The sequence below is a fragment of the Carassius carassius genome, chromosome 28, assembly GCF_963082965.1.
Source record: "Carassius carassius chromosome 28, fCarCar2.1, whole genome shotgun sequence".
In the NCBI taxonomy this organism is placed as follows: Eukaryota; Metazoa; Chordata; class Actinopteri; order Cypriniformes; family Cyprinidae; genus Carassius; species Carassius carassius.
The window spans coordinates 15,879,263-15,896,243 of record NC_081782.1 but is presented as its reverse complement, the minus strand read 5'-3'; the positions used below and the strand labels follow the sequence as shown (position 1 = coordinate 15,896,243).

Genomic DNA, 16,981 nt, shown 5'->3' with positions numbered 1-16,981 from the left:
ATGCAATACAGTACAATTTAAATACAGTAACAACAGATATACTATGAAAATATTTTACAAATTAAAATAAATTTCAGTTATTCCTGTGTTCAACAGTCATTACTGCAGTTTTCAGTGTAACAAGATCCTTCAGAAAATATTCTATTTTGCTGCTCGTGAAACATTCAATATTATTTTAGTCTCACTTAGCCACTTCAGCTGTTATTTCGATTTTTTGAGAATTAGGCATATGCAATATTGGACCCACCGGTGGGTCCCCAGAGTTGATGTGGTTAGCCAGACTGAAGGTCTGGAATTCATGGCACCTTTCATTGGCCAAGACCCGTCCATGAGGCCATTTGACTGAAATGTCAAACAACCAATCAGTTCGTTTCGTTCATCGTCACATTTTGAGGCATTAAAATGTCGTCATAATAACAGACCGGTGGTAAAACTCTCAGACGTATTTTAAAGATTCTATGCTGCGAACTTTAAATATTTCAAATACTTTTGGAAATCTAGCGTTTGATAAGCGCTCTTTGTCACAGTTGTAAACACGATTACTTTCTTCTTTCGTGAGGAGGTTTGGCACCATGGTATCTTTGTTTCCAGGTGGAACCTTAAAAAAAAGAGACACACACGTCTTGTGGAAATCCTGTAGAATTCGACCAATCCGATGAAGACTTCGACACTCCTGAAGTGTTTCCACTTTTGTGTCTCTTATGCATCAGACGTTTATCCAATGGTCTGTGGACGTGACATCTGAGGCTGAGACTAATTCTAAACAGTCTTTTCTGCATAACCTTTTTATTCTTTTTAAACATGACACTAATTTTGTTAAATTAAATTAAATGTATTTTATTCAGCAAGTATTTAAATTATTAAAAAAGTGAAAAACATTAATAATGTTACAAATTATTACTATTTCAAATAAATGTTCTTGGTTTGATTTTAACCACAACAATGTTAAACCTCCTTTTACATTAGATTTTAAAATATATCAATATAGAAAACCCTTATAAAACCCTTAGATATATAAACTATAATAATATTTCACAATATTACTGTTTTACTATATATTTGATTTAATCAATGCAGACTTGGTGAGCAAAAAAAGCATATTTTTTTTCAAAAACAACAACAGTAACAAAAAAAAAACACATTCACTAAAAACCACCTTGAGACTAGTAGGTTGAATGTAACTGTGAAAACAAAAGAAGATAAAAAAAAGTACTGCAGGTTTAGAACTTCATGATGGTGAGTAAATTATGACAGAATGTTAATTCTTAAATAAACTATACCATTAATTGTCCAAAGACTTTTTGGGAGCTCACTTTTAGACATTCCAGCATCAATCTGTAAAACCTAAATGAAGCATTTCCAGAGTGTAACATCACTTATGACCTTATGCTAATGTGGCACAGCTTCATAACATTTCAAAAGCAGCTGAATTTAGAAGTAGCATTTACTCGATGTACATGCGCTGAAACTCTTTCTTATGAGCCTTTTCCGTTCCAGTCAGACCTTCCAGCTTGTGCTTTTTCTTTTCTTTTGTTTGGCGTGATTGTGGCAGCGTGAAACTTGGCTTCACGGATGTTTAGCGTCTGCCATGGCCTCAGATTGCGGCAGCACAGCACCTCTGTGGTCTCAAAAACACTCCCAGCATGTCTGCTAATGCTCCTTCATGGAGTGGACGATGCTTTTTCATCCCTAACATTCACAACTCGGGAGGACAAGCTAAATGTGTTGTTTCTCCCCGCCGATTTGTTGTTCTTGACTGGGACACGCGGGGCTGAGCTGGACGCAGTTGTAGTGGGGAAATTAAGATATTTTTCAGGTTTCTGTAAATGTCATGAGCGCTTGAAGGAGTCTGATTGCTCAACCATACAAATTTGCATCGTGTGGTCTCATGGCAGCACTAAAAGTAGTGTTTTACTCTGCATGCGAGGATAAAGTGTTTAAAAGCATTCTTTGGTCATTTTTTATGCCTCTCTGTGGATATAAATATACAGCAAGGTGACTTTTGCTTTTCTGCTGTCTTCACCTGCAAGGTATAATGGATCCCCATTTTGAATGAAAACCATAAGGGAGTGATGCAGCCACTAATTATCAGCTGTTACTGGCTTGCAGTGAAGTGTATCAGATACTTTGTTCTTGCCTGTGTGTTTGCAGAGCTTCGGGTCTGGGTATTATGCTGTTGAGAGCTGCTGTTGATTGCCAGCTTCCATCACCTTGTGTTTAGATGGAGAGGTTTGATAAAGTTCTGCCGTGAGCAGCAATTACCAGCCTTCCCCTCTCGGTTGCTGAGAACTGCAGTCTTGTACCCGGGATGTTCCACACACACCACAAACACACAATGCAGTAAAATCAATACGTCCAAACCGAGAACCCAGCCGCTACATCTTAACACTGCGCCCCTGCACGACGTCTACATGCTTCTTCAAACGTTGTTGCTTGTTACATTTATTTTCACGTCACTCTTAGTTTCTTTCACGCCCTGGAAATGTATGCATGTGTTATGCAAAAACATCAGTATTCAAAGGATTGCTCATGAGGATTCGCAATATCATGGCAGTCATCTATTCAGCTTTAGCCTCAACTTTTACAATTTTATGATACCAGAGCATAATGAAACAGGATCTGAATTGTAACAGTATTTGTGTGTGTGTGTGCTTAAAGAAAGAGTGGCATGATTGCCTCTCTCATTGAATAGCAAGACAACAGCCAAATGAGAAAAAATTTGTTGCATTGTAATTACAATCCAGATTGTGATAAGACATGCCAAATGTAATATAATAACCTTATTCAGGTATGGCAGTGATGCTCACTTTTTTAAAGACCATGGCTCTGGAAGTTTATATTTTTATAAATTTTCTCCATAAGGATTTAGAAAGTTCTCCAATAAAAAAGCAACAAACCAAAGCAGTGGCCTTTGAGGTCAATCACAGAATGAACATTAATTTTAAGCTAATAAGTATATGAAAATTTAAGGCTTTTAAAGACTGTATACTTAAACTTTTTAAAAACTATTTCAAATTATTATGTAGTAAAATAAAAAATAAAAATGTGCTAGTTATCATCAAGTACACAGTAGACCTCAAATTTATTTATAGTTAAATAGTTATTAAAAATAACTATTTAAAAAATCTAAGATCTAATAATTTATCACGATTACTCGCATCCAAAATAAAAGTATATGCCAACAAAATATGTGTGTGTACTGTGTGTGCATATATATATATATATATATATATATATATATATATATATATATATATATTAGGGGTGTAACGGTTCACAAAATTCACGGTTCGGTTCGATACAATACACTGGTGTCACGGTTCGGTTCGGTACGGTTCGGTACGTTTTAGATGCAGCAAAAAGAAAAAATTGGCAGATAAATTTCATTGATTTTTAAAAAATGTTTTATTTATTAAAACTAACAAAGTATTTTTTTTTTTTTTACATTGAACAATGATGGAGCTATTCTTTACCCATCTTCTATGGTGTTTTCTTAGCAGCATACTGTATAAAACAAAAACAGCTCCTTATAAAAAAAATGAAAATGTAATATTAGTTATGAACAAATACAAAGATGTAACTTTTTATATGGAACTCTATAACTCTTTATATTGAGTGTGTTTTTACTCAATTGGTTCTCTATAGGGCTTATGTTTTTTGGAACAAAGCAGGAATTACGGTCTGTCTGAAATGGGCTTGTGAAGGAATATTGTAACGGGGCTCAATTACATTAAGCATGTTCTTAAAACCTACGTTTTCCACTACAGAGTAAGGCGCTCGCTCACTCAGTACGCGCTGAAGGCTCGTTGCAAAATGGCTTATGCGTTTAACAGACCAGAAATAGAAGATCCTCCAATAACCAACAGGTCTGGTGTTTGGGTGCACTTTGGATTCCCTGTAAGCTATAATGGTGATGATAGAATGAATGGTAAATAGTAAGGTCTCATATCCGCGGCTATAACGTAAATGTAGGCTACCAAACGCCGTGGTGATGACTTTTGCCCTGTTTGAATCTGTTGGAAATGTCTGTCTAAATGCTGTGGGGATAGTTTTCATGCGTGTATGTTTCTCCTTTTTTCCGTCTTTTCCCAGATACTGACACGCTAAGGTGATGTCGGCGTAAATGAGTTGACATGTTTCAAGCATTCCCGCTGGTGTTTTTTTTTTTTTTTTGTATTCCCGCTGGTGTACCCTAGATGCGACATATACTTGTTTTTTTATCCACCACTCTCTTGCCATCACCATTATAGCTTACAGGGAATCCAAAGACCCAAACACCAGACCTGTTGGTTATTGGAGGATCTTCTATTTCTGGTCTGTTAAACGCATTGGCCATTTTGCAACGAACCTTCAGCGTGTATTACTGAGTGAGTGAGCGAGCGCCTGACTGAGTAGCCTAACATAAACTTATAAGTTGGTGTTTTTTTCTTCTTCGGGGGTGTCAGGGGCGTTGCCTGTTACGTCGTTTGGGTTATTGGGCTACCTTGTTGAACGCATATCATTATATTTCACAATTTTTTTTATTTTCCAAATATAATTAATTAGTCCAACGAACCGTTCGGTCCATAATGCGTACCGCGTACCGAACCGAAAGCCTCGTACCGAACAGTTCAATACGAATACGCGTATCGTTACACCCCTAATATATATATATATATATATATATAGTACAGACCAAAAGTTTGGACACGCCTTCTCATTCAAAGAGTTTTCTTTATTTTCATGACTATGAAAATTGTAGAGTCACACTGAAGGCATCAAGGGCTATTTGACCAAGAAGGAGAGTGATGGGGTGCTGCGCCAGATGACCTGGCCTCCACAGTCACCGGACCTGAACCCAATCGAGATGGTTTAGGGGTGAGCTGGACCGCAGACAGAAGGCAAAAGGGCCAACAAGTGCTAAGCATCTCTCGGGGAACTCCTTCAAGACTGTTGGAAGACCATTTCAGGTGACTACCTCTTGAAGCTCATCAAGAGAATGCCAAGAGTGTGCAAAGCAGTAATCAAAGCAAAAGGTGGCTACTTTGAAGAACCTAGAATATGACATATTTTCAGTTGTTTCACACTTTTTTGTTATGTATATAATTCCATATATAATTCCACATGTGTTAATTCATAGTTTTGATGCCTTCAGTGTGAATCTACAATTTTCATAGTCATGAAAATAAAGAAAACTCTTTGAATGAGAAGGTGTGTCCAAACTTTTGGTCTGTACTCTACATATACTCACACACACACACACACTCATGCATGTATATATTCCATAAAAATATGTTTATATATTAAACATATTTATATATAATATAAATTATATGAATATAAATACAGACATGTAAATACATGTAAATGTTTTTTTTCAAGTATATACTGTGTGTGTGTGTGTGTGTGTGTGTGTGTATTTATATATAAATAATAAATATAAACAGAACACTCACATATATTATATAAATAAAAACTTTTATTTTGTATGCGATTAATCAATATTAATCATTTGACAGCAGTAAAATTAATTAATATATATACACATTAAATATCAAATATACTGTGTTTTATAAACATAAACATTTAATTTCTTTAATAAAATATAAAAAACATATTAAAGGGGTGTTATGATTATTTTGTGTATTTGGTGTAATGCAATGTGTTTATTTGGTTTAAGGTTCAAAAAACATATTATTTTCAACATTCTGTACATTATTGTTTCTCCTCAATGCCACACCTTTCTGAAACGCATCTTTTTTTACAAGGCTCATCGATCTGAAAGTAAGATGTGCTCCCATTGGCCAGGTATCCAGTGTGTTGTGATTGGCCGAATGCCTCAAGGGTGTGATGGAAATTTTACACCCCTTGCAATACTGTGATGCCATGTCCCGGCACGACGAGACAAAAACAATAAATATAAACAAGGCATTTTTGAAAGTTGCATCCAGTGGGAAAATATTTCCTGATTATAATGACTTATACTGTCTTTCTATGCATTTCGTTGCGTATCACGCTGCGTAAACATAAAACCATGTCTGAATTTGTGATTGGAGAAACAACAAAAAACAAGCGCTACTCTACACTGCTCAAAACTCGCGTTTGAATCATCAGTGGCAAAGTATTTAAATATGAAAACATACTTACAGACTGTGAGCCAGAAGCACCAGACTGTCCTTGCATAGTTGGAATTGCCCCACTTTATAGAAACAGACACCGGCATTGTAGCCTACTCTCACAGGAAACAGTCCTTATTCTCAGTAAAATGCACTGCAGACTAGGGCTGTCAAAATTGCTCAAAATTGACATTCGAATATTCCCTCTAAAAAATACACGAATATTCTAACTATTCGAACATCTGGTTCGCATGTTGTCAATGACGCGCATTACGTCAATAACAGGCAAAAATAATACAAAGAGACATAACTACTTGTATAGATAGTCTATTTAAGTTTAAACATATATGACAAAGTATTACCTACACAAAAACAAGGAAATCAACTAATGGCCAAGACTGCAGACCTCACGCTCTCTCACCCTCATGTTCTCTGCGCATAATGGTTTAAACGAACAAACAAATTTTTGTGCAAGCAATTTAAGGTCGCGACTGTTGTCCCAAATATAGCAGGCTTCATTCAGTGATTGAAACAAATATTATTAATATTAATTTAAGTTTTACAGCATATAGAACTGAATGCTCCTAGCGAGCTGTGCTGTGGTAAACATGGAACTTTTCCTTGACATGAAACGATAAATAATCAAACCTCGGATCCATTGCTTGACAGAACTCCCCGAAGCCTGCCCCATCCGCGATACTGATCGGTCTCATGTCCTTAAAATGAATGAAATTATTTTATCCGTTATGGCCTCTTGTCATGTTGCAGACATGTGCTTGCGGCGGGCGGATGCAAAGTAACATTACGTGTCAAGACGTGACTGTTTAGCTGGAGTTCCACACATTATGCCATGCTCATTTGGGTGCACATTTTTGAGATGTGACCTCATGTTGCTAGTTGTCGAATGGTATGCTAACTGTATCTTAAATAGCTTGCATACAACAATCTTGCGGGTCAACAATTTTACCTCATTTTCTCTGCTGCGGTCGAGTTGGGCTCTGCACTTGCTGGCATCTTCCATGAAGACGCGTCAACTTTTAGCAGTGATATTGTGCCAGACAGTGCGACTCCTGTGACCTGTCCCTGAACCCCTCAGGCGCGCTAGCGCCCACTCGCAAAGCAGACAACCTCGCCTCTACTACCGCGGGCCTTTTTTTCCACATTTTTTTTTATTCTAATATTAATTTTCACCTTCGAAATTCGTTTTTTTTAAACTATTCGAATACATATTCGAATTTAGAATATTCGTTGACAGCCCTACTGCAGACATCTGAATATTTGGGTTTAACTGTTACGTAACAGTGTTGAAACACTGATTTCTATTTGTGTCCTCTTTTGGAAGGCCAAACAAGTAGTTTCACTTTCACAACAAAACACAGCTTCTCCACAACATGGTCGCAGCGGCAACAGCAAAATTCATAGTTACGCCTTCTTTTTTGCGTGAACATTTGTGCGGTGTTATGCAAATCTTCCCACATCGTGATGTAGACATGTGGGGGCGTGTTAGAATGAGCCGTTTTAGGTGGGAGTGGTTGATTCTTAACTTTTGTAAAGAATATCTCTTTGGATTTGAGACTATGTCTTTGCAACTTTACATATCATCTTTATGCACAAAGACATTGTAACACTCCAAAGAAAAAAGCTAAATTTAAATTGCGTCATATGACCCTTCTAAATGTAATGATAAAATATAAATTCAATATATCAATATCACATTTAATGTCAAATTTTATTGTGTGTGGTGTGTACAGGGACTAATTATTTAATTTGCAAGGAGACGTTTTTGCTGATCATATCTGTCACTATTATTGTTTCCATAGAAACAGTGTATTTTCTGATTATGGCTAGTGCAGTCCTTCATTAGGAATGTGGTTGGTTTAAAAAGAAAAATCTAAAAAGTCTAAATCACACTGACTTTCGTCATCAATCAACCATTTCAAAACTTCTTTCTCAAAAGGTTTTCATGTTATTCCACATGATGAAAATGAATGGGATTCACGCTTCTGTTGCTCTGTATTGTAAGTGTTGTGTTTTCTCTTGGTTACAGCACAGGGTCAGAACCTGGTGACGAATAATGTCTCGGTGGTCGAGGGCGAGACAGCCATCATCAGCTGCCGGGTAAAAGACAACGACGACTCCGTCATCCAACTGCTCAACCCCAACCGACAGACCATCTACTTCAGAGACGTTAGACGTAAGCAGTACTGACTTCTCTTTCATGTTTCGGCAGAAAATATCATAATCCGCCCAAAGCCTGCATTGCTTTTTGCAGAACATTCCGATTTTACTCACCAAAACGGCCCTGCAACCCCATGCAAATTCATAATTCGACACCTCGGCATATCCAAGCGCGTCTCCTATCATTTAACGGAACAACAAGGCATTGCATTGTTGACAAAGCCCTTTTCAATAATTGAGTGACAGAGTGTAATTGTGTCAGGCTGATTAGAGTCCTCTGAGCGGACTATTTAGATTCCAGCCTTGAGATTGTTTAGAAGCTCAATGGCGCTCTGCATGCAAAGCATATAATCTTGCCTTCCCTGCTAAATAAGGGCCTTGATGAGCTGCTAAGTGACGGTCTGACCTGTGATCCGAACCTAGTTTAGCTAATGTGTGCGGATAACCTCCTCAAACCCTCCTATGAAGCATTCTCCATACGAATCACTCCTCAGGTGATCTGAGATGCATGTGCAGATCAACGTTTTCAGAGGTATTACATGACATTTCAAATGTAATTTACCCGTGCTGCTGGCCTGTTTCACTGCGGGATCCCATATCCTGCAGTTCGAGTAAATATTCAAGGAAGTTTGAAGTATTTGAAGACGTCTTGTTCCTCTTGACAAGTAAATGTTGAAGTAATACTCTGATAACAGCGTCGTACTTTGTGAAAACAGACGTTTTATGTTCTCGGTTGCTCAGTTGGATTAATGCTTGTTCTTTATTTATGCACGGCCATATGTCGGTAATGCTTTTTTCCAGTTCTACTCGACCTTTCGGCCAAGATTTCATAGCTTCGAGGGAAACTGGGTTATTTTTACACCCCCTTCCTTCAAAGAAACACAGTGATTGAATGTTGGAGTTAGAAACATATTTACGTTGCGTTATAATTCCACTCGCTCACTCGTCTCAGCATTCGAACACACTGATGAAAGGTCAGGTTGGAATTTTGTCATGACTTTATCTAATTTAATTAATGTGCTCGTGGTACCTAATTCTCCCAATGGGCGTATGTTAGCGCCATTTACACTCGACGTAAGCTTTCCGATCAGCGCGTTCTGCGAGATTGGGAAGGGCAGGATATGGGTTGGGGTTTAGGGGATATAGACAGAAAGAGAGGGAGAGTGAGTGTTCTCGCCTCAAGCTCTGACATTATTTCTATGGATGTGACTGGAGGGATGCTCAGCCTTCAATCTCTTTAATGCTGTAATGTATTATTCTGTCTAATGTTTACTGGGCTGCCAGCTCTGTTTGTGAAAAGTATGACCACTTGAACAATTCATAGTTTTATCCCTTCAGCACAGATGGCTGGCACTGTGCATTCAAAATGACACAAGAATGTGAATGTGTCTTAGCGCATATAGCATGCACCTGTGGATGCCGGCCGATGATATATTGCACGGTGCTCTTCGTTGTATATTAGCATTATGATTCGGTGGCAGTTTATTGTTGCCGCCATGGAGCGGTGGCTTAGGTTTTATCACATTACATTCAGACCGCTATTCTCATTTCCTGTCACTTATGCTAGAGCTGCTCTATAAGCCTTTAAAGAGCAACTTAGAATTAAACAGTGACTTTAACAGTGATGGTTTGGAAAAACTGTCATTTTCATTTTCTCAAGACTTAATGATATTCGCTACAAAATACATTTCCCTGCTCAAAGATATTTTTTGTGAACTTCCTTTTCAGTACACTCAAGTGAACTTAATTAGAATACGATTAATGCCATAAATGCAATAAGGATGACGACTGTTTCAGTGTTCTGTTATAGCGTCTACTGTACGAATAGAATACTGTTATTCTCCTGTTCTCCTAGGAAATTTCATTCACTTGGGATATTTGGGAAAAATGTAACCCACATTGCAGGCATTAAAATTTCATGACTTCATTATTAGGGTACAACAGGTCTCACCTAAAGGAAAATGTGTTTTTTTATGATTTTTCCCCCTAAATATTAAAGAACTTTGGGATGCAACTTGTCCCATTTCTCATTTATTTCAATCATATTTGGCACTTTCTAATATTTTATATAGTTCATAACCACGTTTGTATTGTTCTGCTATTATTAAATGGATTATGTGCCTCTAACAGATGCAATACAGCTAGTTCAAGTAAATTTTACAAGTACTGTAACATAAAGCCCAATTCTGACTGCAGAACTCAATATGTTTCCACTTTTCTCATCTTCAAGCTATTTGTTGCAGTACTAAAAAGCACTGTAGTGTTTTATTTATTTTTTTACTTTTGTTTTTATTTATGATTGTTGTTCTCCTTGTTGTTTCCATGTAGTGTTTTAGGATGAAATAAATAGCCTTTTTACACCGAGAGAACCTTTTTTAAAGGGCCTGAAACATTATGGCGCTTAAAACCCACTCACGTGTTTCAGGGAAAACACGTTTTGTGAAAAACAAAAAACACTGAAATATAATTGTCCCTTGCCTTTCATTTTTTTTCTGTCACCATGTCACCATTTTTGACAATGTCCAAAAAAAAGTGGTATTTACAGTGCATTCCTTTCCTAGAGGACAGCAGAATGGTTTATACAGTATGTGGCCATATACAGTACGCTTATTACAGACAGTATGTTCTACCCATTGCATTTCCATCAATATAAGAAGATATACGGTGTGCTGTTTTGCAAGAAGATCCAATTTGTATTTGTTTAATCTAACATGCTACATATAATTTCCTGTGCCCCTTCTCTTTTCATTCTCCAATCTTTGTGTCAATTTGAGATAGCAGGCTAGGACAGCTGAAGAGCATCTCGAGCCAGCTGGGACACAGAACAATCAGATTCACTCACTGTCAACCTCTTACGGACTATGATGCTTTAGAATTTATAATGTGTTCTAATGAGCCCCGTTCATAAAGCAAGTTTGCTTTGCAGAGATTTATATCCTTCATGTTCTCCCATACTTCTACATCACTTCTACAGATGTACTGTACTGATGTAGAGAAATTACAGTCCTCCTGTTTGATGCATAGTGCATAAACTCCACATATCAATTGCAATTCAGTCCGAGCACTAAGATAATCAGGTCTTTCATTCCCCACCCACCATCTCTCTGCTCAAAACAAGCTGGCCTCATCATTATTCTTAGGAAGGAGATTTACAAATGCCAGGTTCAGGGTTGGGATTAAGAAGAGGTTCTTAAAATGCACCATCAAAGGTCTTAAACTTCTGATGGAGTTGCTCAATTAGAGAGACTTCTTGAACTTTGAGCGTAGTTTTTGAGTTTGCTCATATGAAACTCTCTAGAACTTCATGATATAGTATTATATAGTTATATCTGATCTTCAAATCTGATTGGCTGAGTGGAGTTCCAAAAGTTCTTTTGTTCAAACTTGAACTGTACTAAAAAAACAAAACAAAAAAAAAATCACAATCATGAGATCTTGACGTAGAAAGACTGAAATAGTATTTTTTTTTTTTTTTGTAAAACATACTGTAGGCTAATAATCGTTATTTAATCTTTATCTTTGCAACTATCCAGACCAGAGTATGTAATCGATACAGAGTTCAAATTTTTTATTTTGTTAGTTTTTTTTTTTTGTTTGTTTGTTTTTGGACGGATAAAAATAGGTATACAAATTTCTTTCAAAACAGCTCTGACAAATTTATAATTTTTTTTGTTTTTGTTTATTGAAGCCTTCAGTAAACTATTTTTAGGGGCTTGAAACAATATGATGCTTTAAAAAATCGAATATACTATGTTTTTCAAATAGTAAATCATATATTTTAAATTTGATTCATGGATTAAAAAAAAATAAAGCTACATAACATTGAAAAGTAATAAAAGTTAGTTTTTTTATTATTTTTATATGGATCAAATTGAACACTTTTTAAGTATATTTTCTATTCTATTTAAGTTTTTTAAGTATTTTATCTAAAACATTATTGTTTTTATTTTATTTAAATATTTTATTATTATTATTTATTAATTTTCATTATAATATACATTTACTTATCATAAGTCCCCAAGAGGAAATGATTAGGGTGTACTTACACTAGGCATTTTGAACTGTCCCCGGATGAACCGGAAAATTGCGCTAGAGGTTGGTTCAACTGTGCAAAGTGTGAGTACACCCTTACATTTTAACACAAAGTTTCTTAAGGGAAACAAAACCTTTTGCAAAACACAAGAGCATTGAAACATACAGAGTGAAAGTGAGCAGTTCAGAGTGAAAAAGCTTTACTTTTTTATTTAGTTAGTAACTACTTAAGTGTGGGGATAAAAATAAACAAGCAAAATGGCTAAATTTCACCTGAAACATTTCTTGACATGAACTTTTTGTTAATAAAAGTCTTTAGTAAACTAATTTATGATTGGAATAATATGCAATTTTTTGCAGTTTAATTTTAAAAATTAGATCTACAAAACACGCTGGAAGGTGAAATGTCATTATAATTCTATATATATGGATCAAATGGAAGACTTTAAGTATTTTTATATAACTGTATAGCATTACAATTTTTTACTCTGTTGCTTTATTGAAATCCCTAAGGGGAAATGGTGATGGGAAAAAAAAATTGAGATGAGAGGAAAATTACATTTAAACACAAAGTTTCTCAAGGGAAACGCAAAACCCGAAAGCATTGAAATATACGGAGTGAAAGTGAGCAGTACAGAATGAAAAAGCTTAACATTTTGATTCTGTTAGGAGCTTTTTTAGTGGGCGGATAAAGGAAGACAAACAGACCGGCCAAATTTCATTTTACACATTTCTCAACGTGAACTTCTTGTTTATTGAGCTATTGTTATACTGCATCACACTCAAGACTGATTTGTCTGCTTCCTACTCATCCACGTCTGTACGCCTCACTCTTTATGTTTTCTCAGCGTTGAAGGACAGTCGGTTTCAGCTGGTTAACTTCTCAGACAACGAGCTGCTGGTGTCATTGTCCAACGTGTCACTCTCGGATGAGGGACGGTACGTGTGCCAGCTCTACACGGATCCTCCGCAAGAAGCCTACGCAGACATCACTGTGCTGGGTATGACGTCTACCTTCAGAATGATAAAATCCCGATTATCGATTTACCTCATTGATTCCTTCACTCAATTGAACTTGTCTAATTGAATCGCACCATGACACATTATCAACCAATTACTCTCATGCCGTTTCCAATAACACAAGCCAAACAAAAAGGAACAGATGTTGCTCTATTGATATTGGTAGTTCGTTTTTGGCAGGCGTATTGACTGAATTCCTCTTAGATGTTGAAAAGGCTACATCGAGCGATTCGGGAGTGAGCTTTGTGCGCCTCTTGCGTTGAATGGCACTAACGTTAGAGGTTTTTTATGCGGCATATTTGGACATCCTGGAGAGCTGAATGGAATTGAGTGCTCTCTAAAGTAGCATGGGTTTTATGAGGATATGCGTTCCGTCACAGCATGGACTCTTAACCACAGGACATGAAAGCATGAGGCAAGATATTAGAAAAAGAGCCCTCAAACGGCAGCTCTCGTAAGCGACAGACGCTTTAGTGCCATCAGCAAAGCACCATACGAGTTAATGTGCTATGAAGAAGTGAGACATGAGTAAAACAGCTTGTCAGTTGGTGGAGTAGGTCTGGCACTGTCCAAATACACAATGAGACCATCAAAGCATAGAAATGCTTCTGTATGTGCCTCTAAATGCTTCAGAGATAGTTGAAACCGTTTAGACTGTTGCTAATCTAGCTGTGCTGTTCATCAGCCTAATTGAGCTGATGAAGCTGGTCCAAAACCCAAAGTACCCAAACAGCCTCTAAAACCAGAGCTAACCAGCTTGACCAAGATTAAGATGGTATTCAGTTGGCTGGCTGTTTTTATCCTGACCAGCTAAAAAGTACCCAAAACCCCACTAAAACCAGCCAAAAGTCCAGCTTGACCTACGCTTGTTATCCCGCTGAAGAAGACCTGCTTAAACCAGTTGTAGATGATTTTCAGCTGTTGCAAATTTATTCATCAGCCCTCCACCCCCTTCTCCCATACAAATGCCAAAAGCTTGGAATATTTAAGAATTCATGTTTTTGATAGAAGTATCTGATGCTCAACACGGATGCATTTATTTGTTTAAAAATACAGTGAAAACAATAATTTTGTGAAATATTTGTACATTTTAAAATAACGGTTATGCTGCTTGATACATATTTTTGTGGAACCTGTGATTCTTTTGTTCTAGATTCTTTTAATATATAATGAAAAAAAAAAAAACATTTATTTAAAATTGTTTGTGTAAAAAAATATATTCTTACCCCACATTTTTAATGGAATAGGGGTTTTCACAAAATATTAAGTATTATTATTATCTACCTTTATAATAATAAGAAGTGTTTTTAAGCATCTAAACCGCAAATAACAATCATTTCTGAACGATCATGTGACACTGCAGCTGAAACTTTGTATCACAGGTATGAATTACTTTTTTTACTTCATTATCTGATCACATAAATGCTTTGGTAATAATATGAGAGTTCTTTCAAAACCATAAAAAATAAAATTAAAAACTTGTAAATGTAAAATGTGCATTTTATATAGTTATAGTAGTAATGTATTTAATTTATTACATGTAATCTGGTTTACATAATCAGATTCCAAAAAAACAAGTACTTATAATTAGAAAATATTACATTTTATAATGCACATAATCAGATTACAGTTACTTTTTTATTACATATTATTCACACATTGACAGTAAATCATTGATAATTTACTGATTCCTATTAATTCTTTTTGTCAGCCAAATTAACTTTGACATAAAATATTTTTTTAAAGTTAATATTTCAATAATTTAACAACATATTCACATCTGTACAGTCCGATGCCACTTAATTTTCAAACAAGTTAAATATTTATATTTTTAGTGTTTAATTAATGATTAGACTATTTATAAACTCTCTGCAGTTCTTACATTAAGACTAGTTTGGGTTAAACCCTGGTTTAATGTAATGCATAATGCATTTTATGCTGTTCATTTAAAAAAAATCTAATGTATTTTCTTTCTCTTTGCTTTTTTATATCAATATGGTACATTCAATGGTAAGTTAAAAGCAAGTGAGATAACAAGTAATCTAAAAAGAAGTTAGAATACATTACCTAAAATAAGTAACCTAGATTATGTTACTAACTACAGTTTTCATTATGTAATATGTAATCAGTAATGGATTACAATTTGTAAGTAAGCAACCCATCTCTGTTCATATATTTGGGTTGCACTTTTTTACAACACATATTGTTCCACAGAAGCTCTGCAAAAACCACACTGAGGAATCCACAGGCGACAGTGGCAACCCCTTTACATGTTTAGGTGGTTTGAGGTAGAAACCTTGTGAGGAACCAAGGAAGTCTTGCTGGTTTAGCTTGTTAAAATGCCTGGTGGGGACACCGGCACACCGGAAATCAATGCTGGAGACCAGCATCCAAACCAAAACATAGACTATAGGGTATTTTCAGATAGAATGTTGAAGAAAACAACACCTTTTCCACCACAGTGCGCTTTATTACTTAATTTCAGTTCTCGAAAGTCATTGGCAGATCTTAGTAAAATAACAGTTTTTCCCTTTAGCGAGCACACAGATAAAAAACATTGACCCAACGCTGAAGAGCTGTCGCACCATCTCTAATCTTGCTGTTGATCTTCTGCCAGTTCCACCAGGCAACCCAATCTTAGAGTCCCGTGAGGAAATCGTGAGCGAGGGGAATGAGACGGAGATAACCTGCACCGCCATGGGCAGCAAACCTGCTTCCACCATCAAATGGATGAAAGGAGACCAACCACTGCAAGGTCTGACTCCGATCCAAGGAAGATTGTTCAGATAAGTCTGCTGTGATTACTGATGCCTCTGATCTGCACACAACACACCACGGTCTAGATTCTGACTTGGTAATGACTTTTAATTAAGCCTTCAAAAGGTGTATACGGTGAATTGACAAGAAGATCACAATATGCAGGTCTCTGAAAGAGGATTTTTGGTGCTTTCAGTCAAGCTTAAATAAGTAGCTTTGAATGAACTCCAACTGTTTGCCTCCCACATAGAAAAATGCTGCCCACATATTAGTTCTCACTGGTTAAGGCAGTGCGGGCTGGCATAAACGAGTGAATGTGCAGGCTGGTTAATGTGCTTCTAAACAGCTTCTCTCCATTAGACAGCAGGGTGGGACTGTTGAATAACATTCAGAAAGACTACCTGGGGAAACAGAGGCAAACATGGCAGATGATATGGCACATTTCAACAGAATCTAAGTTTGATGTGTCAACTGTTTATGGATTACAAACATCACAGCTTCATTAACTCCAGTGAAAGCAGTCAGACAGTGGCCTGAGGCAAGAGATTTTGGAAAACGCACATTACGGTATTAATGACTGGTTTAAATTTCTTGGAAGTGTTACTCTGAACCACATGATCTCTGTTGTCATTACACATTGCTTACAACACCATCGATTGTAAAGCTTGTAAAGCAAAATTTTGACTCATCCTTAGAAAATAATTGTTTTATTTACCAAAGATCATATACTGCGTGCTGATGTATGTTTTACCATAAATTGACCAAACCAATAACTACGACTTTTGCTTCAATAAAATCCTAATTTGCTGTTTATTAATAGTTAGTAGGGTAGTTGTGAAGTTTAGATATTGGGTAGGGATGTAGAATTTGTTCTTGCAGAATATGTTCTTTATACAGTA

At 36.4% G+C, this 16,981-nt stretch overlaps 1 protein-coding gene across 3 annotated transcripts in view; it reads left to right on the top strand.

Moving 5' to 3' along the window:
• cadm1b (cell adhesion molecule 1b) overlaps window positions 1-16,981 on the top strand; it is a 187,742-nt gene that overhangs the window by 126,266 nt on the left and 44,495 nt on the right. For all 3 annotated transcript variants that reach the window (XM_059514589.1, XM_059514590.1, XM_059514588.1), the window contains 3 exons: window positions 8,143-8,289; window positions 13,154-13,306; window positions 15,943-16,080. In XM_059514589.1, coding sequence (XP_059370572.1) covers window positions 8,143-8,289; window positions 13,154-13,306; window positions 15,943-16,080 — 438 coding nt within the window. The remainder of the gene's footprint in view (window positions 1-8,142; window positions 8,290-13,153; window positions 13,307-15,942; window positions 16,081-16,981) is intronic.